The sequence below is a fragment of the Oxyura jamaicensis genome, assembly GCF_011077185.1.
Source record: "Oxyura jamaicensis isolate SHBP4307 breed ruddy duck chromosome 18 unlocalized genomic scaffold, BPBGC_Ojam_1.0 oxy18_random_OJ166, whole genome shotgun sequence".
NCBI classification, from domain to species: domain Eukaryota; kingdom Metazoa; phylum Chordata; class Aves; order Anseriformes; family Anatidae; genus Oxyura; species Oxyura jamaicensis.
Genome location: NW_023304480.1, coordinates 396,099 through 412,080, shown reverse-complemented (window position 1 = coordinate 412,080; position 15,982 = coordinate 396,099). Strand labels below are relative to the sequence as shown.

At 59.7% G+C, this 15,982-nt stretch overlaps 2 protein-coding genes across 3 annotated transcripts; one reads left to right on the top strand and one right to left on the bottom strand.

The window, feature by feature from the left end:
* The first annotated feature begins 6 nt into the window (after positions 1-6).
* Positions 7-4,178, top strand: CBX8 (chromobox 8). Of its 2 annotated transcripts, none has more exons than XM_035312600.1 (4): positions 7-149; positions 354-419; positions 518-584; positions 800-4,178. In XM_035312600.1, the coding sequence occupies exons 1-4, from the start codon at positions 73-75 to the stop codon at positions 1,637-1,639; spliced, it is 1,050 nt and encodes a 349-aa protein (XP_035168491.1). In that variant the 5' UTR covers positions 7-72; the 3' UTR covers positions 1,640-4,178. The 2 variants fall into 2 exon arrangements, with proteins under 2 accessions (XP_035168491.1, XP_035168490.1); XM_035312599.1 differs by having other exon boundaries at positions 494-584.
* A 1,910-nt stretch (positions 4,179-6,088) lies between these two features.
* On the bottom strand, positions 6,089-14,770 carry CBX2 (chromobox 2). The gene is given in 6 exon segments (XM_035312588.1): positions 6,089-11,187; positions 11,189-11,407; positions 11,912-11,981; positions 13,858-13,923; positions 14,446-14,489; positions 14,576-14,770. Coding segments are annotated over 6 exon segments (1,587 nt in total). The 5' UTR covers positions 14,648-14,770; the 3' UTR covers positions 6,089-10,071.
* Positions 14,771-15,982: the final 1,212 nt, after the last annotated feature.

The window sequence follows — 15,982 nt, the reverse complement described above, 5'->3', positions numbered from 1 at the left end:
AGGCGTGTATTTGTTGCATGCATGTAATTGCATGTGTATCTTTGTTGCAAGCGCTTATCGTGATTTCCCTCCATGCATATTTATTTTTTCTCTTTGCATCTGCAGGGGCGCATGGAATATCTCGTAAAATGGAAGGGCTGGTCTCAGAAGTAAGTCGGCTGTTTATACAATTTTGCAGGCTAGGAACTGTTGGGGGAGATGGCTCATTGTAGCTATTATTTCCCATTGTAGCAGAAAGGAAAGTTGGATCCCTTTCTCTAGGTCACGTATTTTTTGTTTCTTTTTTTCCTTCCCCTGTTACTCGTTCCCGATGCCTTTCCCTCTCTCTGTGCCCCCGGCCCCCCCCCCCCCAGGTACAGCACTTGGGAGCCCGAGGAAAACATTCTGGATGCCCGGCTGCTTGCAGCCTTTGAGGAAAGGTACAAGGCCTTTGCTAGTTGTAGCCATTGCACTTGTAAATATGTTGCTGTCTTGTAGCTATGCTGAATTGAAGCTTTGGTTTTTTTAACACCTCTAGGGAGCGAGAAATGGAGCTATACGGGCCTAAAAAGCGAGGCCCCAAGCCCAAAACCTTCCTGTTAAAGGTAAGGAGGAAGGAGCCCCGCGTGCGTCGGTGCCGCTGTGCCGGGGAGCGGCGAGGGCTGCAGGGAGCGTGCACGGGCGGCGTGCGGGGAGCTGGTCCCTCTCCGGCTCGGATGGAGAGCGCTCGGTGCAAAGGCAGCCCCTCGTCGTGTAAGTTGTAATTACGCACCCGGGTGGCAGGACAATAAAGTCACCAATTGATTTATCTTCTTTGCAGGCCCAGGCAAAAGCGAAAGCCAAAACCTACGAGTTCCGCAGTGACTCTTCCAGGGGGATCCGGGTGCCGTATCCCGGCCGGTCCCCACAGGACCTGGGCTCCACGTCCCGGGCTAGGGAAGGACTCAGAAACATAGCCCTGGCTCCGCAGGGCAGCAGCAGCAGCAGCACCCCCAAGGGAGATGGCATCCGGGACCGCGTTATCAGGGTGGAAGAGAAACCCGGGGAAACCCCCAAAAAGAGAGGCCCGAAGCCTAGGAAAGAGCTTTACAAGGACCTGGCGGAGTCTCTGGATGCCTCCAAGAGGAAACTGGGGGAGCCGGGGGACAAGGTGGGGGACTACCTCAAGGCCAGGAAGATGGAGGAGGCGGCGGCGGGGGCGGCCAAGTTCAGCTCGGGACACAGCGTCATCCAGCTCGCCCGGCGGCCGGACCCCGACCTCTCCGGGGCCATGTCCAGCCCCAACCGCGTCGAGGTGGGTATGAAGCTGGGGGCCGCTGAGAGCTACGTGCCCCGGGTCGCCAAGCACCGGGCGGACTTTCTGGACCCCAAGGGGCAAGGAGGGCTGGACCCCGGCGGGCCCAAGATCCTGCACAGCGCCGTGAGCCCCGGCTCCGTGGGCAGCCTGTACCGTGACGGCGTGAGCGGCCAGGCGGGGCGGCCCTCCCTCATCGCCAGGATCCCCGTCTCCAGGATCCTGGGGGACCCCGAGGAGGAGTCCTGGAGCCCGTCCCTCAACAACCTGGAGAAAGTGGTGGTAACTGACGTGACCTCTAACTTTTTGACCGTCACAATTAAGGAGAGCAGCACGGACCAAGGATTCTTTAAGGAGAAGCGATGAGTTTCTGTCAGTGGTGGTGCTGGGGATTTTCTTCGGTCTAGATCCAGACAAAAGCTTGGTTAGAGCTTGGTGGGCTTTTTTTTTAATTTTTCTTTATTTTTTTATTTTTTTTTTAATTTCCTGGAGAGGATTTAGAAACTGTCCTAAATTCATTAACTCATTCTTTTTTTTTTTTTTTCACGTCTTGCATTTTGTTGGAAAAATTATCTCTAGAGTTATATTTTCTATTAGATGTAAATATGTTATTTAAGAAAAAATGCTTATATATATCTATATATATATATTTCAACTCTGAGTTGTTTTATTTAAATGGAGACAACAGTGACTGCTCAGTTGCTCTTAGAAAGGACAATAAAACTGAGAACTGACGGAGTTCATGCATCTGTTGCAGGAGCCGGTGTACATAATGAGTGATGTTCATAGCTAATTATGTTCTGGGTTTTTTTAACTATTATTTTTCATATGATGCTATGGATGGTGAAGGGGGAAGTGTTACTCCCTCGGAGGGCAAAGTGCCCAGATTTCTTGATTGTGATATAAGGTGTTGCTTGTACAATCAAGTGTGCTGTATCCAGAACTGTTGCCCTTGACAGTTGAAGTAAGCACTTGAATTTACAGTATTGTTGGGGAGGGGGCGTTGCCAGTTTTTTTTTCTTTTTTTTTTTTTTTTAAAGTTGCTACAAAATTGGGGCGGGGAAAAGCAGAAGCCCATAAAAAGGTTAAAACTGTTCTAGTGGAGTATTAACTTGAATTACCTTTTCTTGCGAAGGAAGAGGAGGTTTGTGTGTGTAAGATTCCTGAAAGGGGTGATACTGAAATGCACTTTAATAGAATTGTCATAGCAGTTGTGGGAGACAGAACTGAGCTGAGAATCTGTTTTCATTTTGTCTGGTCGCTTGATTCTTTTCCCCCACCCACTTCAAAAAAAACAACAACTCTGTTTACATTCCTGAAATGCCAGAGAGGTTTGGGAGGGTAGCATGTCACTGCCCATATTTAGATGCTTTATACTGCTATAGAAAGTGGATTTTTTTTTTCCAAACACAGTTCACTTTAGACTGTTGGAAGACTCCAGATAAAGCGTTTTCTAATATCCACATCTCTGACAAATCCCAGAGCCACCTTTATGCATTCAGAGACAATAAATATTTCCCTTTTCTTATGCTAGTTAAACAATAGCCAAGAGGCTAAATATTCCTGTGCGCAGAGCAGCGCCTGCTGACTCTGGTGGCTTTTTGTATTTTTATTTGCCTGCATATTTCTTCTGGCTCTGAAGGACTGTGCAGCTTTCTCCCAGGGCTCAGGCAGGGCATAGCAGCGGGATTTAATGGCTCTGAACAAAATGCTGCAGCTTCCCACCGCCAGCGTTGACCAGAAACCCTCGGCTGCCTTGCAGAAAGCCCGTGGCAGCGTCTCGCAGGAGGTGCGGGATGCTGCAGCCCTCTGCCCGCCCGCTCCTTCGCTCGCTCTTTCTCTCTAAACTCCATTGCAGCTTAACCAAGGTGAGGAGAGGTCGGGGTCTTTTAGCCCTCCCTAGAAAGGAGGAGAAGCGTTTCGTTGTGTTTTTAGTTGATGTAGAGCAGGTGTCCTCACGTCCTAACGCATTGATTTGAGCATCTCTGTCGGTTCAAAAGCACAAATCTGTCCAGCAGCCCCCGAGGGCCAGGGCTGGGAGAGATTGGCCTTTTCCATCCGTTCTGATTGGCCCGGTGAAGCTCTTAAACGCTTTCTAATTTGGGGACTGCACATAAGATGAAAGCACATGGGGCCTGACGGGGGGAGGAAGGGGCTCGGGCGAGGAGCAGCCTTCGCCTCTGGTAGGCCCATCTGGATAACTGCGGCTCCACCTTGCTCAGCCCCTTTCCCCTTCCATCTTTTGGGACCTTTGCCTTTGTCAGATGACCTAGCAAGAGGATGCTGTATTGACTGTACAAAGGGAGCCATTTCTGTGATTTATTTTTTGTTGTTTTCATTCTTTTTGTTGTTGTTGTACGGCATATTTTGTAAAATTGAGATTTTTAACTTGGTTTGTACGAGGAGCTGAGGCAAGCAGCGTGCTGGTTTCCGTGCTAGTGCTTGGGCAGCTGACCCGGGAGGTGTTGTCAGATGGACGATGGGGGGATGTAGCTGCCCTTCCTCCACCTGCCGGGATGCTGAAGGCAGAAAACCACCTCCCTTTGCGGAGCAGCCCAGAGCAGAGCTCCTGCCTTGCTCTGCTGCCGGGGCATGGCGGAGGCTCGGTGTGCTTCACTCCAGCCCTGTGTACCTATATATGTGTGCGGCCATCACACACGTATATAAAGCAAGACATACATGTGGGTGTATATGTGTGTATGTATATAGCGACGTATATACCGAGTGTGTGCGTGGGGGTGTGTGTGTGTGTGTGAATTATTTAAATCTAAGACTTGTATAAAAAAGATTTGGCTAAATCTCAGTCTCAGAAGTGAAGCTTAACTACGTGTCTTCTGCCAGCCGTGAATGTCCATATGAGACCTGCTTTTTATGTGAGTTTAAATATATACTTTGTAAATAGAAACGTGTCTTTCTCCCGTTTGTGGCTGGGGGACAAGGAGCGGAGGGGGCTGGGGTGGATGGGGGGGCGCCGGGCCGGGGGTGCCCTGCGGCAGCGCGGGGCGGGTGGCGGGGCCCCGACGGGGGGGGCCGGGAGCCGCTGTGCGGGACCGGGGCGGCCCCCAGGAGCCGCCTGGGGAGGAAGGGTCCGAACCGGCAGCGGGGCGCCCCCCCCGAGCACGGAAGCCGCCGGACCGGGCTGTGCCGCGGTGCTCGGATGGGGCGGCTCCGCTCCGGGCCGAGAAAAGCCCCGGGGCCGGCGCTGCGCCCCGTTGAAGGCGGCCAGGTGTCGGGCTGGGCACGGGAACTGCTCCGGGCCTCGCCGCTCCGCCCTTGAGCCGCTCCGGCCGGCGGGGGGGGGCACGGCGTGGCCTTCCGACGGCGCGGGCCGGGGCCCCGGTGCGTAGCGGCCGCCCCTGCCCGGCGAGCCCGGCCTTTGTATTCAAATCTCCCTCGGCCGCTCAGCCGGGGGGAAGCGATTTTTTTTTTTTTTTTTTTTTTTTTTTTTTAAGCTGTGTCCTCATTAACCTCCTTTTTCTGCTCCGCTGGGTGAAAGGCGCAGACCCCCTTATTATCAGAGCTGTCAGCATCTGTGCGCGGAAAATGAGTGTCAAGTAGGCGCGGGAGAAAGGGCCGCACAATGGCGCCTTTCTCCCCCGGCCCCAGCGGGGGGGACCCTTTCACACGGGCGCGGCGGGGCCCCAGGCCGGGGCGGTGCGGAGGGGGTGGGGACGGCCCGCGGGGGGGCGGGGGCCCGGCTGCCGGAGCCCCGGGAGCCCGAGGAGCCCAGCCCCCCCCCGCCCCCCGGGCCTTTCGGACGCCCCCCGCTTCTCCCCCGACGCCCCCTGCCCCGGAGGCTCCGCTCCCCGCCTCCCCCGCCCCGGGAACCTCCGCTCCGCGGCCGCCCCGACGGGAGTCCCGACGGCGGAGCCCAGGGCACGGGCCCGGCCCGTCTCGGGGCCGCTTCGCCCCCAGCCCCGCCGCGGCGGCCAGGACCGGGAAGGCGCCGTCGGCTGGGCCCGTCCGCGGCCGCGCAGCGCCCTCCCCAGGCCGGCCGTGCCCGCTGCCCGTCCCGCGGCTCCCGGCGGCCACCGCCCCCTGCCCGGCTCCATCCAGCACGTGCGGGGCGGCCGGGGCGGCTCCCGGGGCCGGGCGGGCGCGGAGCGGAGGCACCTGAGAGCCCGAGACCGACGCAGCCCCAGCTCCAGCCCCAGCGCCCCCCCCGCCAGCCTCCCCCCGGCCGGGAGGAGCCCGGGCCTGGGGAAGAGGTGGGGGGGGCGGTTTCACGGCTCGGCTTCCCCTCAGCCTCCTTCCCTCGCCCGAGCCCGGTTCCCGCGGGGTTGGGGAGCACCGGGCCGGGGGTTCCCGCAGCCTCCCGGAGCGGGGAGGGAACGCGGGGCCCCGAGGGATGCGGGGTTGCAAGGCAGCAGCGGGGCTCCCGCGCTGCCTCCCCCTGCTCGGGCCGGCACAGTGAGCACAGCAGGCTGAAAAGTTAAAAAAAATATTTATTGATATACTAAAAAAGAGCAGTGGAAAAGTTATACAAAAAAAAAAAAACCAACCAAACAAACAAACAAAAAAACGCCCGACGTAGCATCTCCTAGCGTTTTCCTGCAAATAAATTAAAAGTAGCCTAGAGGTCTAAACTACTAGCACTAGTGTCCAGAAGTACCAGAAACCACACAGCACGGGACGCGAGCGAGCTCGCGTGAGGGTGAGCGCGGCCCAGGGAGCCCCGCATCGCTCTGCGGGCCGGGCGGCTGTCCTGCTCCCGCAAAGCACTTAAGCTTTCCCAGGGTAATAACGTCTCCAACTTTTGTTCTCTGAAAATAAAAGCAAACAAACAGCTGTAGTTTAAAGCAATTATAAGTGTCATACAGGAACGATTTGGCTCTCTCTTTAATTAAAACATACAAATCAGACCAGTGACTGGCGCAAGGTACAAGAACAATTGTTTGTTTTCACCCAATTTCTTTCAGTAAAAACCTCTCCTGCTCTGGAGCCCTTCACACCCAGATCAGAAACTCAAAGCAAACTGAACCCCCTGAAACCATCCCCGTCCTTCCACGAGCTCCATTTTTTTTTTTTTTTTGGTACAAATATATATATATAAAAATATACTAGGCTTCTAAGGAAGATGGCTGAATTGGCCACCTCTTCCAGTCCAATGGAAAACAACAAGAATACTTAACCAGATTATGCCTGGAGAAAATATCCATTCAATATACAAATACTGCAGGACTTTCCACGTCGGAAACCCCTTAGAAAATGACAAGTGACAAACCTTTAATTGGTTGTTTGACACACAACTGAACACTCAAACCCATAGCAGCAAACTTAAAATAAAAAATAAAAAGGTAGACCTTGAATACTAATGGCACTGACTGGTAAACACGGTCTGCATCAGCTTTCAACCTCTGTCCACAAAAGATTACCGTAAATCACTCACATAATGTGCCTTTGAGAGGCAAACTTCAACACAAACCTTTCACTCAGACGCACGCCAGCGCTGCTGGGAGAGTCAAGGTCCTGAAACACGAGGTCAGGAGGGGCTGGGGAACAGGGGGAGGGATGAGATGAAGCTTAGAAAAAATTCTGGATTATCATTTTCACCATTCTTAAACCTTTGGAATCGAACCAGCTGGTGAGCAGAAAGGCACAATAGCTAAAGCGGTGACAGCAGAGTCCTGCCGCTACCTAGGGCAATGCCTGGGGACACTGGGTGAAGCCCCTGTGGGGCTGCTTGCCCTCCCAGGAGGGCGTCAGCCTGGGGGACGTCAGCCCGTCCCGGGGCAGGAGCAAGCTGCCAGAAGGAGAAAGGCATTCGGGCTGTGATGGGGCACTCTGGAGGGAGCAGCCTTCTCGGAGCCGGTGAGCAACGACCACGCCATCTGCCCTCGTGTCTCATCTCACGCACCTTCTGGGGATGCCGAGCGCCTCACCCCTTCTCAGACCATCCTCAAATGCTTTTCCCCTTCGGCAGCCACCTCGGGACACCAGCCCCCACATCCCATCCTAGGCAAGAGCATCCCTGCCGGGCCGGCTTCCCCTCGGGAGCATCCGTCAGCCGTCTCCAGCCCTCGGGGCTGGGCGTCCTGCCGAGGACCCGAGGCACCTCTCCCCTGGGGTCGCGGCTGTCCCCAGCACCCTGTGACCACCCAGCTTTGCATAGGCACAAACCTGTCGTAGGACCGGTGTCACGGACAAGGCTGAAATAAGGACAGTTGCAAAAGGCACATTGTCGTGTAGTTTGGATTTGCAAAGGCCAACTAGCAAACATTTGGTGTGTGGGGAACAGAGCCGGGCACTACCCCTGAGGTCCCACAAAGCCCCCGGTTACCCTCCCAGGACGCGCACCGCCAGCCCCAGCAGAGGCTGTGCCTGGAGCACTCGTTTCTGCTAGCACAGGCTGATGTTTCCTTGGACTTTTCAAAGCAACGGTTATGTCGTTTGGCAACGTTAAAGACTACAAGGTAAACATAACGGACTGACATTTTGGCATCGTGGAGCTCCACGGAAACTGTCCTTTGGGACCCCCGTCCGTGGACGAGGCTCACCTCAGGCTCACCTCTTCCCCGGGGCCCTTTGCCTCGCTGAGCGGAGCCCAGCCCGCTGCAGGCACGGGGCTGCACGAGGCCTTCTGCAGGCGGCTTGCAGCAAATCCCCCTGGTCCCCAGCTGCCCGGCACCACGGTGAAGTGACATTCAAGGCTGCGTGGCTGCACATGGGGACAACTGCACAGGAGCTACAGGGATACCCCCAGCCCGCCCCAGCTCGCCATCAGCTCCCGCAGGACGCTGCGCTCAGGCTCTAGAACAAAACCACCTCAAAGCCACGACCACCGGGACGGCTGTGCATTAAATATAAACCTAAGGGAATCCGTTTCTAGCCCACAGGAGCTTTTCCTGGAGAAGATGGCAGCCACTAGGCAGGGAACAGCATCCCTTTCACACCCAGGCAGCAAACGCTGCCATCGCTGGTTTTTCATTTCACCTGAGAATTGCACCACCGGCAGCCAACGCAGCTGTGGTGGCCCTGATGCACTGGGGGTTCAGGAACGCGTACCCCTCGTTTGGTCTTTTTCCCTCTCTGCTCCTCTGTGGGTACTGATGCTGCAGGTGCCCCTGTCCGTGGCAAAATAAGATGCTCGGCCCCGTGGCAGGGCAGTGTGGTCTGGCGAGCGATGAGCCCTGCTGACGCCGTGCCTGCAGCCACCCCGAGCCACGGCGCAGACCCTGGAGGCACTTCCTAATAACGTACCCAGAGACCTGGCAGGCGGCAGGCTTTGCATCTTCTCCAGAGAAGGAGTTCAGCATTAACAGAACTAAAATGACCTCAAATGCTATTAAACTCTGCCTGAACTACTGCTGTTAATTTTGGCTTGTAGGAGTGATCTATAGCAGGGAAAAAGACCTCAGTAAAAAAGCCATTATTGGTTGCAATTACAAGCCAAAATTAACAACCCAGCTGCTGGCTCGGGACCGGAGGGCGAGGTGGCTGCAGGAGATGCTGCTCCTGGAGGCACAAACCGGGGGGGGGGGGCAGCAGCAGTGGGTGCCTGCTGCTGACTGCTTTGGGCAACCCAGGCAGGTGTCGTCCCCCGCCGACCCCGAGCCCTCCAGCCGGAGGAAAACGGGGATGATGAGCACGATTCAACACCGGCGAGCATCCAAGGCACGGGGCATGACAGCAGTACTGGGTCCAGCTGGTTTTTAACCCAAGTCCAACCTCAGCCCACTGGGAGCCATAGCACCAACCTACCTGCTGTCTGCGTGTTCTGCAAGACTTAAAAAATATTCCACAGCTTGGTCCCTGCAAGTGCCTGGATGCTGCTGAGTGTGAGGCCGAGGCGCTGGGAGGCCAGGACGAGGCAGAGGAGCGGCGCTGGGCTCACGGGGCTGTACAGCCCCTCAGCTGGACTCGATGCCTGCTGCCCGTCGCCCCTGGCTCTCAAAGAGGCATCTTTGCCACCCTGTCTCATCAGTGTCTCACCGCTCAGCCTTTGCTAGACTGGGTTTATTCCCCTCCCTCTAAAAAAGGTTTTTCCCTTAATAAAAAATGTAAACAATATTTCCTTATCAGCTGGAAACCACGATGGAGACATCGTGGACTTCACCATCATTGGAACTGACCTAGCCCAGGGGGGTGGCTGGACTTAACGTACCCTGAAAAACCCCCGTACCACAGCCACCCCCCCAGCCCTCGGGTGCTGGGAGCATCAGCTGTCTATTTGGATCGGCTTGTGACTGTCCTCGCAGCTTGCAGGTGGATTCACGGGGCGCCCAGAGGAGAGAAGAGGCTCTCCTTTCCTCCCCTTTCCTCTCCCGAGCGTCAGCCTGGCACGCGGCCCCTCCGCCCCTTCTCCCTGCCACCCTACGCTGCATGTTCTGCCATTTCAAGCTGCCAAGCAGGGAGGGAGAGCCGCATACGGTGAAGCCTGGCTCAGAACTTGCCAGCCCGTCACCTCCCAGCAGCACGGTAACGCCTCTGCTCCTGGCCCGCGGCGCCAGCCCCTCTGTGCGGGGCACCGGCTCTGGCGGGACGAAGGGCAGCAGGGAGGGACCCCTCAAGCGCTGGCACTTCTGAGTGGGCTTCACCGTACGTTTCCCAGGCCCTCTGAGCACAAGTCTCAATGGGTCTCGCGGGGTGTGCGTGGGTGCTGCAGACAGTGTCCGAGCTGGCACTGCCTGCAGCACTGGGCGCCGCGCTGCAGAGGCAGCCGCTGGCAGGGGCGGACGGTCACCACGCGGGTCCCTGCCACGGGGCGTTCACCTAAAGAAAGAAAAACCTGACGGGAGAGCTGGGCAAGGCTAAGGGAGAGGCCCCAGGACTGCCTCCCGCCTCTCCCACTCCCTGGCTCAGTATTGCCGCAGGTTGAAGAACCCGACGCTGGTGGGGGACTCCTTGACCGTCACTGTGATCAGGTTGGCGGTGACGTCCGTGACGAAGACGTGCTCGATCAGGCTGCGGGTGGGCTTCCAGTCCTGGCTGGTCTGGATGGAGACGGACATGTTCTGACCCACGCCGGGGAAAGAAGCAGAATCCCGGTCCGAGTCCGAGCTGGTCTCTTCGCCTGTGCTCACTTCGGAGAGGGCGGCTGGCTTGCGGCTCTCGGGGGCCACGTGCCCCTCTTGCGTGCCGGCTGTGCCGCCCTTGGCCAAGTCCCTCTCGCCAGTGACCGCCCTGTGCGCCTGCTTCTCGCTCTTGCTGCTGTCCCCCACGCTGGCAGCATTCGATCCGGCACCGGCTCCGCTGCCCTTCGCGACGGCGGCACCCGCGCTCGCCACTGCACCGGCGCTTTTGGACAGGGCGCTGCACGCGTGGCGAGGGAGGCTGCTCCCCCCAGCTGCGTTCTGCCCGTTTTTGACGCTCTGCAAGTTTAAGGCTTGGAGGTTCAGCTCCTGACTGGATGCCAGCTGGCTCCCGGGCACGGCCGAGCTCGCAGGCGTCTTGCTGCCGTTGTGCAGCATTTGGGCTCCTGCAGCGAACCCAGACTTCTGGTCCCCTCCAGCACCGCCGCTGGGAACCTTGGCAGTCTTGGCTCCCTGCATGGTCAGCCCAAGCTCCCCAGATCCCTTCTGGTTCCTCATTTTTAGGTCCAGCCCTAAGCCGCTCTTGCTCGATGCCTGCGACTTCAGCGCGAGCCTGCCCAGGGGCGAGGTCTCTGCCGAGCTCTGGTTTTGGGACATCCTGTTCATGTAGTGCACGATGGAGCTCTGCCAGCTGATGGCCCGGTTCGGGCTGGTGGAGCCGCTCTTCATCATGCTGGGGAGGTTTTCTGCCGACGACCCTCCGGAGCTGAGCCCAGCCAAGGTGCCCGGCGCTTCCTTCAGCACAGCCATCCCTGAGCCCTGCGTGCTGTGCTGGGGCTGCAGCTTCCCCATCAGCTTGGCACTGCCCCCCACCTCCTTGCGGGACGTTTTCAGCACCTTTGTCAAGTTCACGGTCCTCCGAGCTGCCTTCTGTTCCGGGGGGGAGAGGTTTCCGCCCACGCTTCTTTCTGGAAGTGTCTTTCATTTCTGGCTTTGCCACCAGGATCTGAGCTTTCTTCTGAGGTACCGGGTGAGTCTCTCTGCTGCGGGGACCTCTCTTTGCTTCCAGGTCACTTTCATCTTCTTCATCGGAGGAGGAAGAAGAGGAGGATGTTGAGGAAGAGGAACTACTTGACTTACTTTTGGAGGGCATCTCTGGTTCCTAAGAAGCAATGACGAGGGACAAGGAAAGAGTGAAGACAAATGATCAAACAACAGTCACGGACACTGCAAATCCTCCAGCGTGGTCTGGTTGGTGCCCTGGACAAGCACACAGGCTCTTTCCCTGCGTTACCCCAGCTGCTCTCCCTAGACGAGGCGCGACCTCTGCCATAAGATGAGCCAGGGAGCCTACACTGCAGCACCGGCCAGGCGCAAATGCCGGGCAGGAGCTGGTGCCTGGGACCTGCTCTGTCTCGTTCTACACCAGCACCAGACCAGCGATGAAGAGAAGTCCTCCTGCAGGCATCCCCGTCCAGCTACCCATCCCTGCACTCCGCAAAGCCTCTACAACAAGGTCCGCAGGCTCTGCCGTGTCCTCGCCACCCTCCCGAGGCTCAGTGCCCCCGACACCGTGTTGTGGGACAGACACCCGCTGGTGCCCCTCAGGGTCGGAGCCTCTCCAGCGCTGTCTCTGCTGTGGGTTCCCACCGCCTCCAGGACTTACCACGTGTTTCCTGGGCCTGCCCCTGGGCCGCTTGCCTCTCTTGCGGTTCTGCACTTCTTTCTCGTGTTCCCTGGAAAAAAAAATATCGCAAAGAAGCGATTAGGGACAAAGCTTGCATTTTTTTTTTTTTTTTTTTTTAAAAAAAAGCCCACCCTGATTTCTTCTGTCATTAAAAAAAAAATCCTGCCAGGTAGCAGCACCCTTCCCTTCCACAACCATTTCCAACATTTTGGGGCCACCCATCACCGTCAGCATTTAAAATACGTCAGGCAGCCGCGCACCTCAGCAGCAGCTTTGGAATGAAAACACCACGAGCCCGTCCCCCAGCTCTGAGCGCGGCCCTGCCAGAGGACCTACAGCGACTGGAAGGCTTGGGCCAAGAATGTGAAGGAAAAAGAACTACAGCCTGAGGAAAGGGCTACAGAAATGGTGGACAAAGATGGCTGTCCAGGCGTCAGGATATTCAGCCGGCTCAGCAAGAAAGCGTTTGCCCTGATGTACTGGCGGAGAGATGAAAAGAAAAAGTCTCTTGCATAAAACATGGGATTGAACTGCATGGATGGCTGAAATATATTTACCAAACAGCCACGCAACACCTTCTCGATGGCTGCCCTAGTCCTGGTACCTTTGTTCCACTGGAGCCAGCCACAGACCTTCCGAAAAGAGGCGTCGTTTTTTTGTAACGCTGCCCCTGGGAGAGGCTTTTTGATCTGCGGGTGCTCAGCCCACGTTTTGCGGGGTCCGGGGCACCGAGGTGGCTCTGGCAGCGAGGCAGAGCTGTTTGTTTGCATCCTCGTTTGCTACGAGAACACTCCCACTGCAAGAAGCTTCCAGTGGCCAGCGATGCACCACAGCGTTGCCCATCCCGAGCCAGCGACTTTTGCAATTCGCAGTGAAATTTGCTGCTTTGCCGGCAGAATGGGAGCAGGCCAACGGAAGCATCCAAACGGTCTCTGCCGAGCCCTTCCTTATTTACACCCTCGCAGAGCGCTGCTTCCCCTTCCCAGCGAGCAGCAGGCCCGCCGCTGCAGCGAAGGCGCTCCCTGGGGTCGCAGCTTTCTCTCTTTCTCCAGGCTCATTTTACCTCTGCTGGTCCTCGGTGGGGAGGTGGTGGCCTGGGGCCGACGGCCACGCAAAGCCCGGGGTGACCGTACCGAGACCGTGTTCAGGTCACGATACTGCGTGGTGTTTCTCCATTCAAAAGGGGCAGCGTTAAGCTGTAACATACGGCTGATTAAACACCGTGCTGTCTGCAATAACCACCAGCTTCCATTCTTGAAAAAATGGTTCCAGAAACGAGTTATAATTAAATCCTACCATAAACTTTAATGATTTTTATTAATATGGAGCCAAAATATTTGGCAGCACTGTGCTTAACGTAGCCAGCTGGCTACTTCTCTATCTCCATGCCTGACTCCCGGTGTATAATAGCAGCAGAACAATTGCAGCTCACAGCTCGGCTCTGTGTCGTAGCCTGGCTCTGGCAGAGGACACCATTTTCTCCCACCCATTCCTTCCTCACCCCTCTCACAGCTATGCCCTCCGTAAATACACGCCGGTGCCGTTCCGAGTCCACCATTTCCGTAGCCGTAGGAGCCGTCTCCCCACCTGGGCGTGCAGTCACCCCCCCCGGCACAGCCGAGGCCCCGGCTGCTGGTCGGGGAACAAGAGCTAAAGGTCTCTGCTGGGTGCTGCCGTGCGCCCATTGTACGGCGAGAGCACAAACAGATTGTGCACAGGGCCATAAATTCTCCGTGTTTACCCAGCCTGGGGAGAGCCGTCCTAGGTGGACCTGAACTGTAATTTCAGGAGATGAACAAAAGAGCTGTGCCACAAAAGGCACGGAGAGCCTCGGTCTGTTGTTTCCACAACTTCCACCGCACGCGCGGCCAATTAGAAGTTAATTGACTTTATCGTTCATTTAGAAATATTTACGGTTTGCTCACTTCTTTTGGAAAGCGAGGAGCAGTCTCGGATCAAGGATGTTCTCCTCGGGTTCCCAGCTGTTGTGCCTGGAACAGAAGACGGGACTGGGCGAGAGCACGGGACCGCCACTCGCCGCCCCCCCCTCCCCGTTACCGGCCGGGCCCCGGGGAGTTCAGCCAAGGACAACCGGGCCCGCCGTGAGCCCCGGAACGAGGACCCGGCGCCGGGCCCCGCGCTTCCCACGGCGGCGGCGATGGGGACGGAGGTGGCCGGGCTTGGGGCGCCGTCTGGGCCCGGGGCGTCCCAGCACCGACGGCCGGGGACGAGGGGCCGGGGGGGGCGCGGGCCGGGGGCGGCCACGGCGCCGCCGCTCGAGACGAGCCCCGCGCATCCCGGGGGAGCAGGAGGGGGACGCGCGCCCGGTGCCTGCCCGTCGGGGGGTGGGGGGGGGGGGGGCTCAGCCCCACGCGGCGGCGGGGAGGGCCGGGCCGCGGCCGCGCTTATTTGTAAACAAAAGGATCGGCGCGGCCCGAACAAAAGCGGCCGGCCGGGCGGCCCCCCGCGCCCCGCACCGCCCCGCGCCCCCCCCGGCCCCGCGCCCCGCTCACTTGGAGGACCAGCCCCGCCACTTGACCAGGTACTCCAGCTTGCCCTGCGGAGAGAGGCACAGAGAGGCGCGTTAGCGGCGGCGGCGGGGCCGGGGCGCGGGGTGGGGGTGGGGGCGCGGCGGGGGCCCACCTTGCGGAGCCGCTTGCTGAGGATGCACTCGGCGGCGAAGACCTGCTCTCCCACGCTGCTCAGCTCCTCCATGGCGCCGGCCGGCCCCGCTCCGGCCCCGGCCCCGGCCGCGGCCCCGCACGCACGCACACACAAGGGGAGCCCCCGGGCGCGCCCCCGACGGCGGCCGCGCGCGCCCCCGCCCCCCCATCCCCGCGCGCCCCCCGGCACAATGCGACGCGCGCGCCCCCGGCGTGGGGGGGAAAGGGAGGGCTCCCCAAATTCCCCGCCGGCCAATGGGGAGCGGAGGGCGGGCCGTGACGGCGCCGGGGGGGGGGGGGGGGGTGGCATTGGCTCCCCCCCCCCCCCCCCGACCGCCCCCCATGGGGGGCGGCCGGGCCCGGCCCGGCCCGGGGACAATGGGCAGGGGCTGGCCCGGTTCGGCCCGGCCCGGTGCGGGCGCGCGGAGCCGCAACGCGGCGCTTTGTTCCCCTGGGCGCGGGGCCGGCTGGCGGCGTGTGCGGCACGGCTGGGCACGGCCCGGCCCGGCCCGGCTCGGCTCGGCACGGCCCGCACGGTGCAGGGCTGCTGCGGGGCTCCCAGCACAGCCCGGGGGGAGCCGAGAGCCGGCCCGGTCCCGCCCGGTGTCCGCCCGGTGTCCGCCCGGTGCCGGCGCTGTGCCGCCCCGAGCATCCCGGTCCCGGCCGGATTCAGCCACCGGCTCCGGGCCGCGGCGTGGCCGGGGACAAAGCGGCGCGGGGCAGCCCCGGGGCACGGGGACGCAGCCCCCGGTCGGTGCCGGAGCCGAGGTTGTGGTTCTGAACCGGTTGGCGAGCGAATAAAGGCCGGCGGGGCGGGGGGGGTGCCACCCGGCGGGGGTCATCCGTGTCGCGGTGCCAGCCCGCGGGCTCGCGGCCAGGTAGCGCCCGGCCCGGAATCGCTTCCCCGCCGCCCAGCCCAGCCGAGCCGAGCCGAGCCGCGCCAAGGAGCGCGCCGCGGCCCCGCGCACCGGGGCGGGCAGGGCAGCGGGAGCGGCCGCCGCACGGCGGCTGTGGGCGTGGAGCGCCGGGCTCGGTGCTTCACGGGCATGAAGAAGATGAGTCAGCACCGCGGGGAGTTCACAACCGCGGGCCCGGAGCCTGCGAGTCACCGCGCGGCAGCCGCAGGGAAATGAATTTCCGTAGCCCGAACGCTTCGGTGCCCGCGGCGTGCACGGACTGAGCGGGCCCCCCCCGGGCGATGGGGTGTCCTGCGCGCGGGGCTGCCGCTCAGACCCCCCCCGGGACCGCTGCCTCTGGTAAGCAACGCTGGGCTGGGCAAGCCGCTCTGCACCTCGGTGGGCTGCAGCCGGGCGTTGCGGTGTCCCCGCTGCGGGCGGCGGCGTGGCGGTGGTGGGGAGCCCCTGCGTGGCGGGAGGGGGCGGCGGGG

What these genes read in the sequence shown, in the direction of transcription:
- CBX8 (XM_035312599.1), top strand. Translation starts at nt 73, where the DNA reads ATGCATATTTATTTTTTCTCTTTGCATCTGCAGGGGCGCATGGAATAT. An exon ending in CTTGCAGCCTTTGAGGAAAG is followed by an intron (nt 420 to 493) that starts GTACAAGGCCTT and finishes GCTGAATTGAAG; the next exon opens with CTTTGGTTTTTTTAACACCT. An exon ending in CCAAAACCTTCCTGTTAAAG is followed by an intron (nt 585 to 799) that starts GTAAGGAGGAAG and finishes TCTTCTTTGCAG; the next exon opens with GCCCAGGCAAAAGCGAAAGC.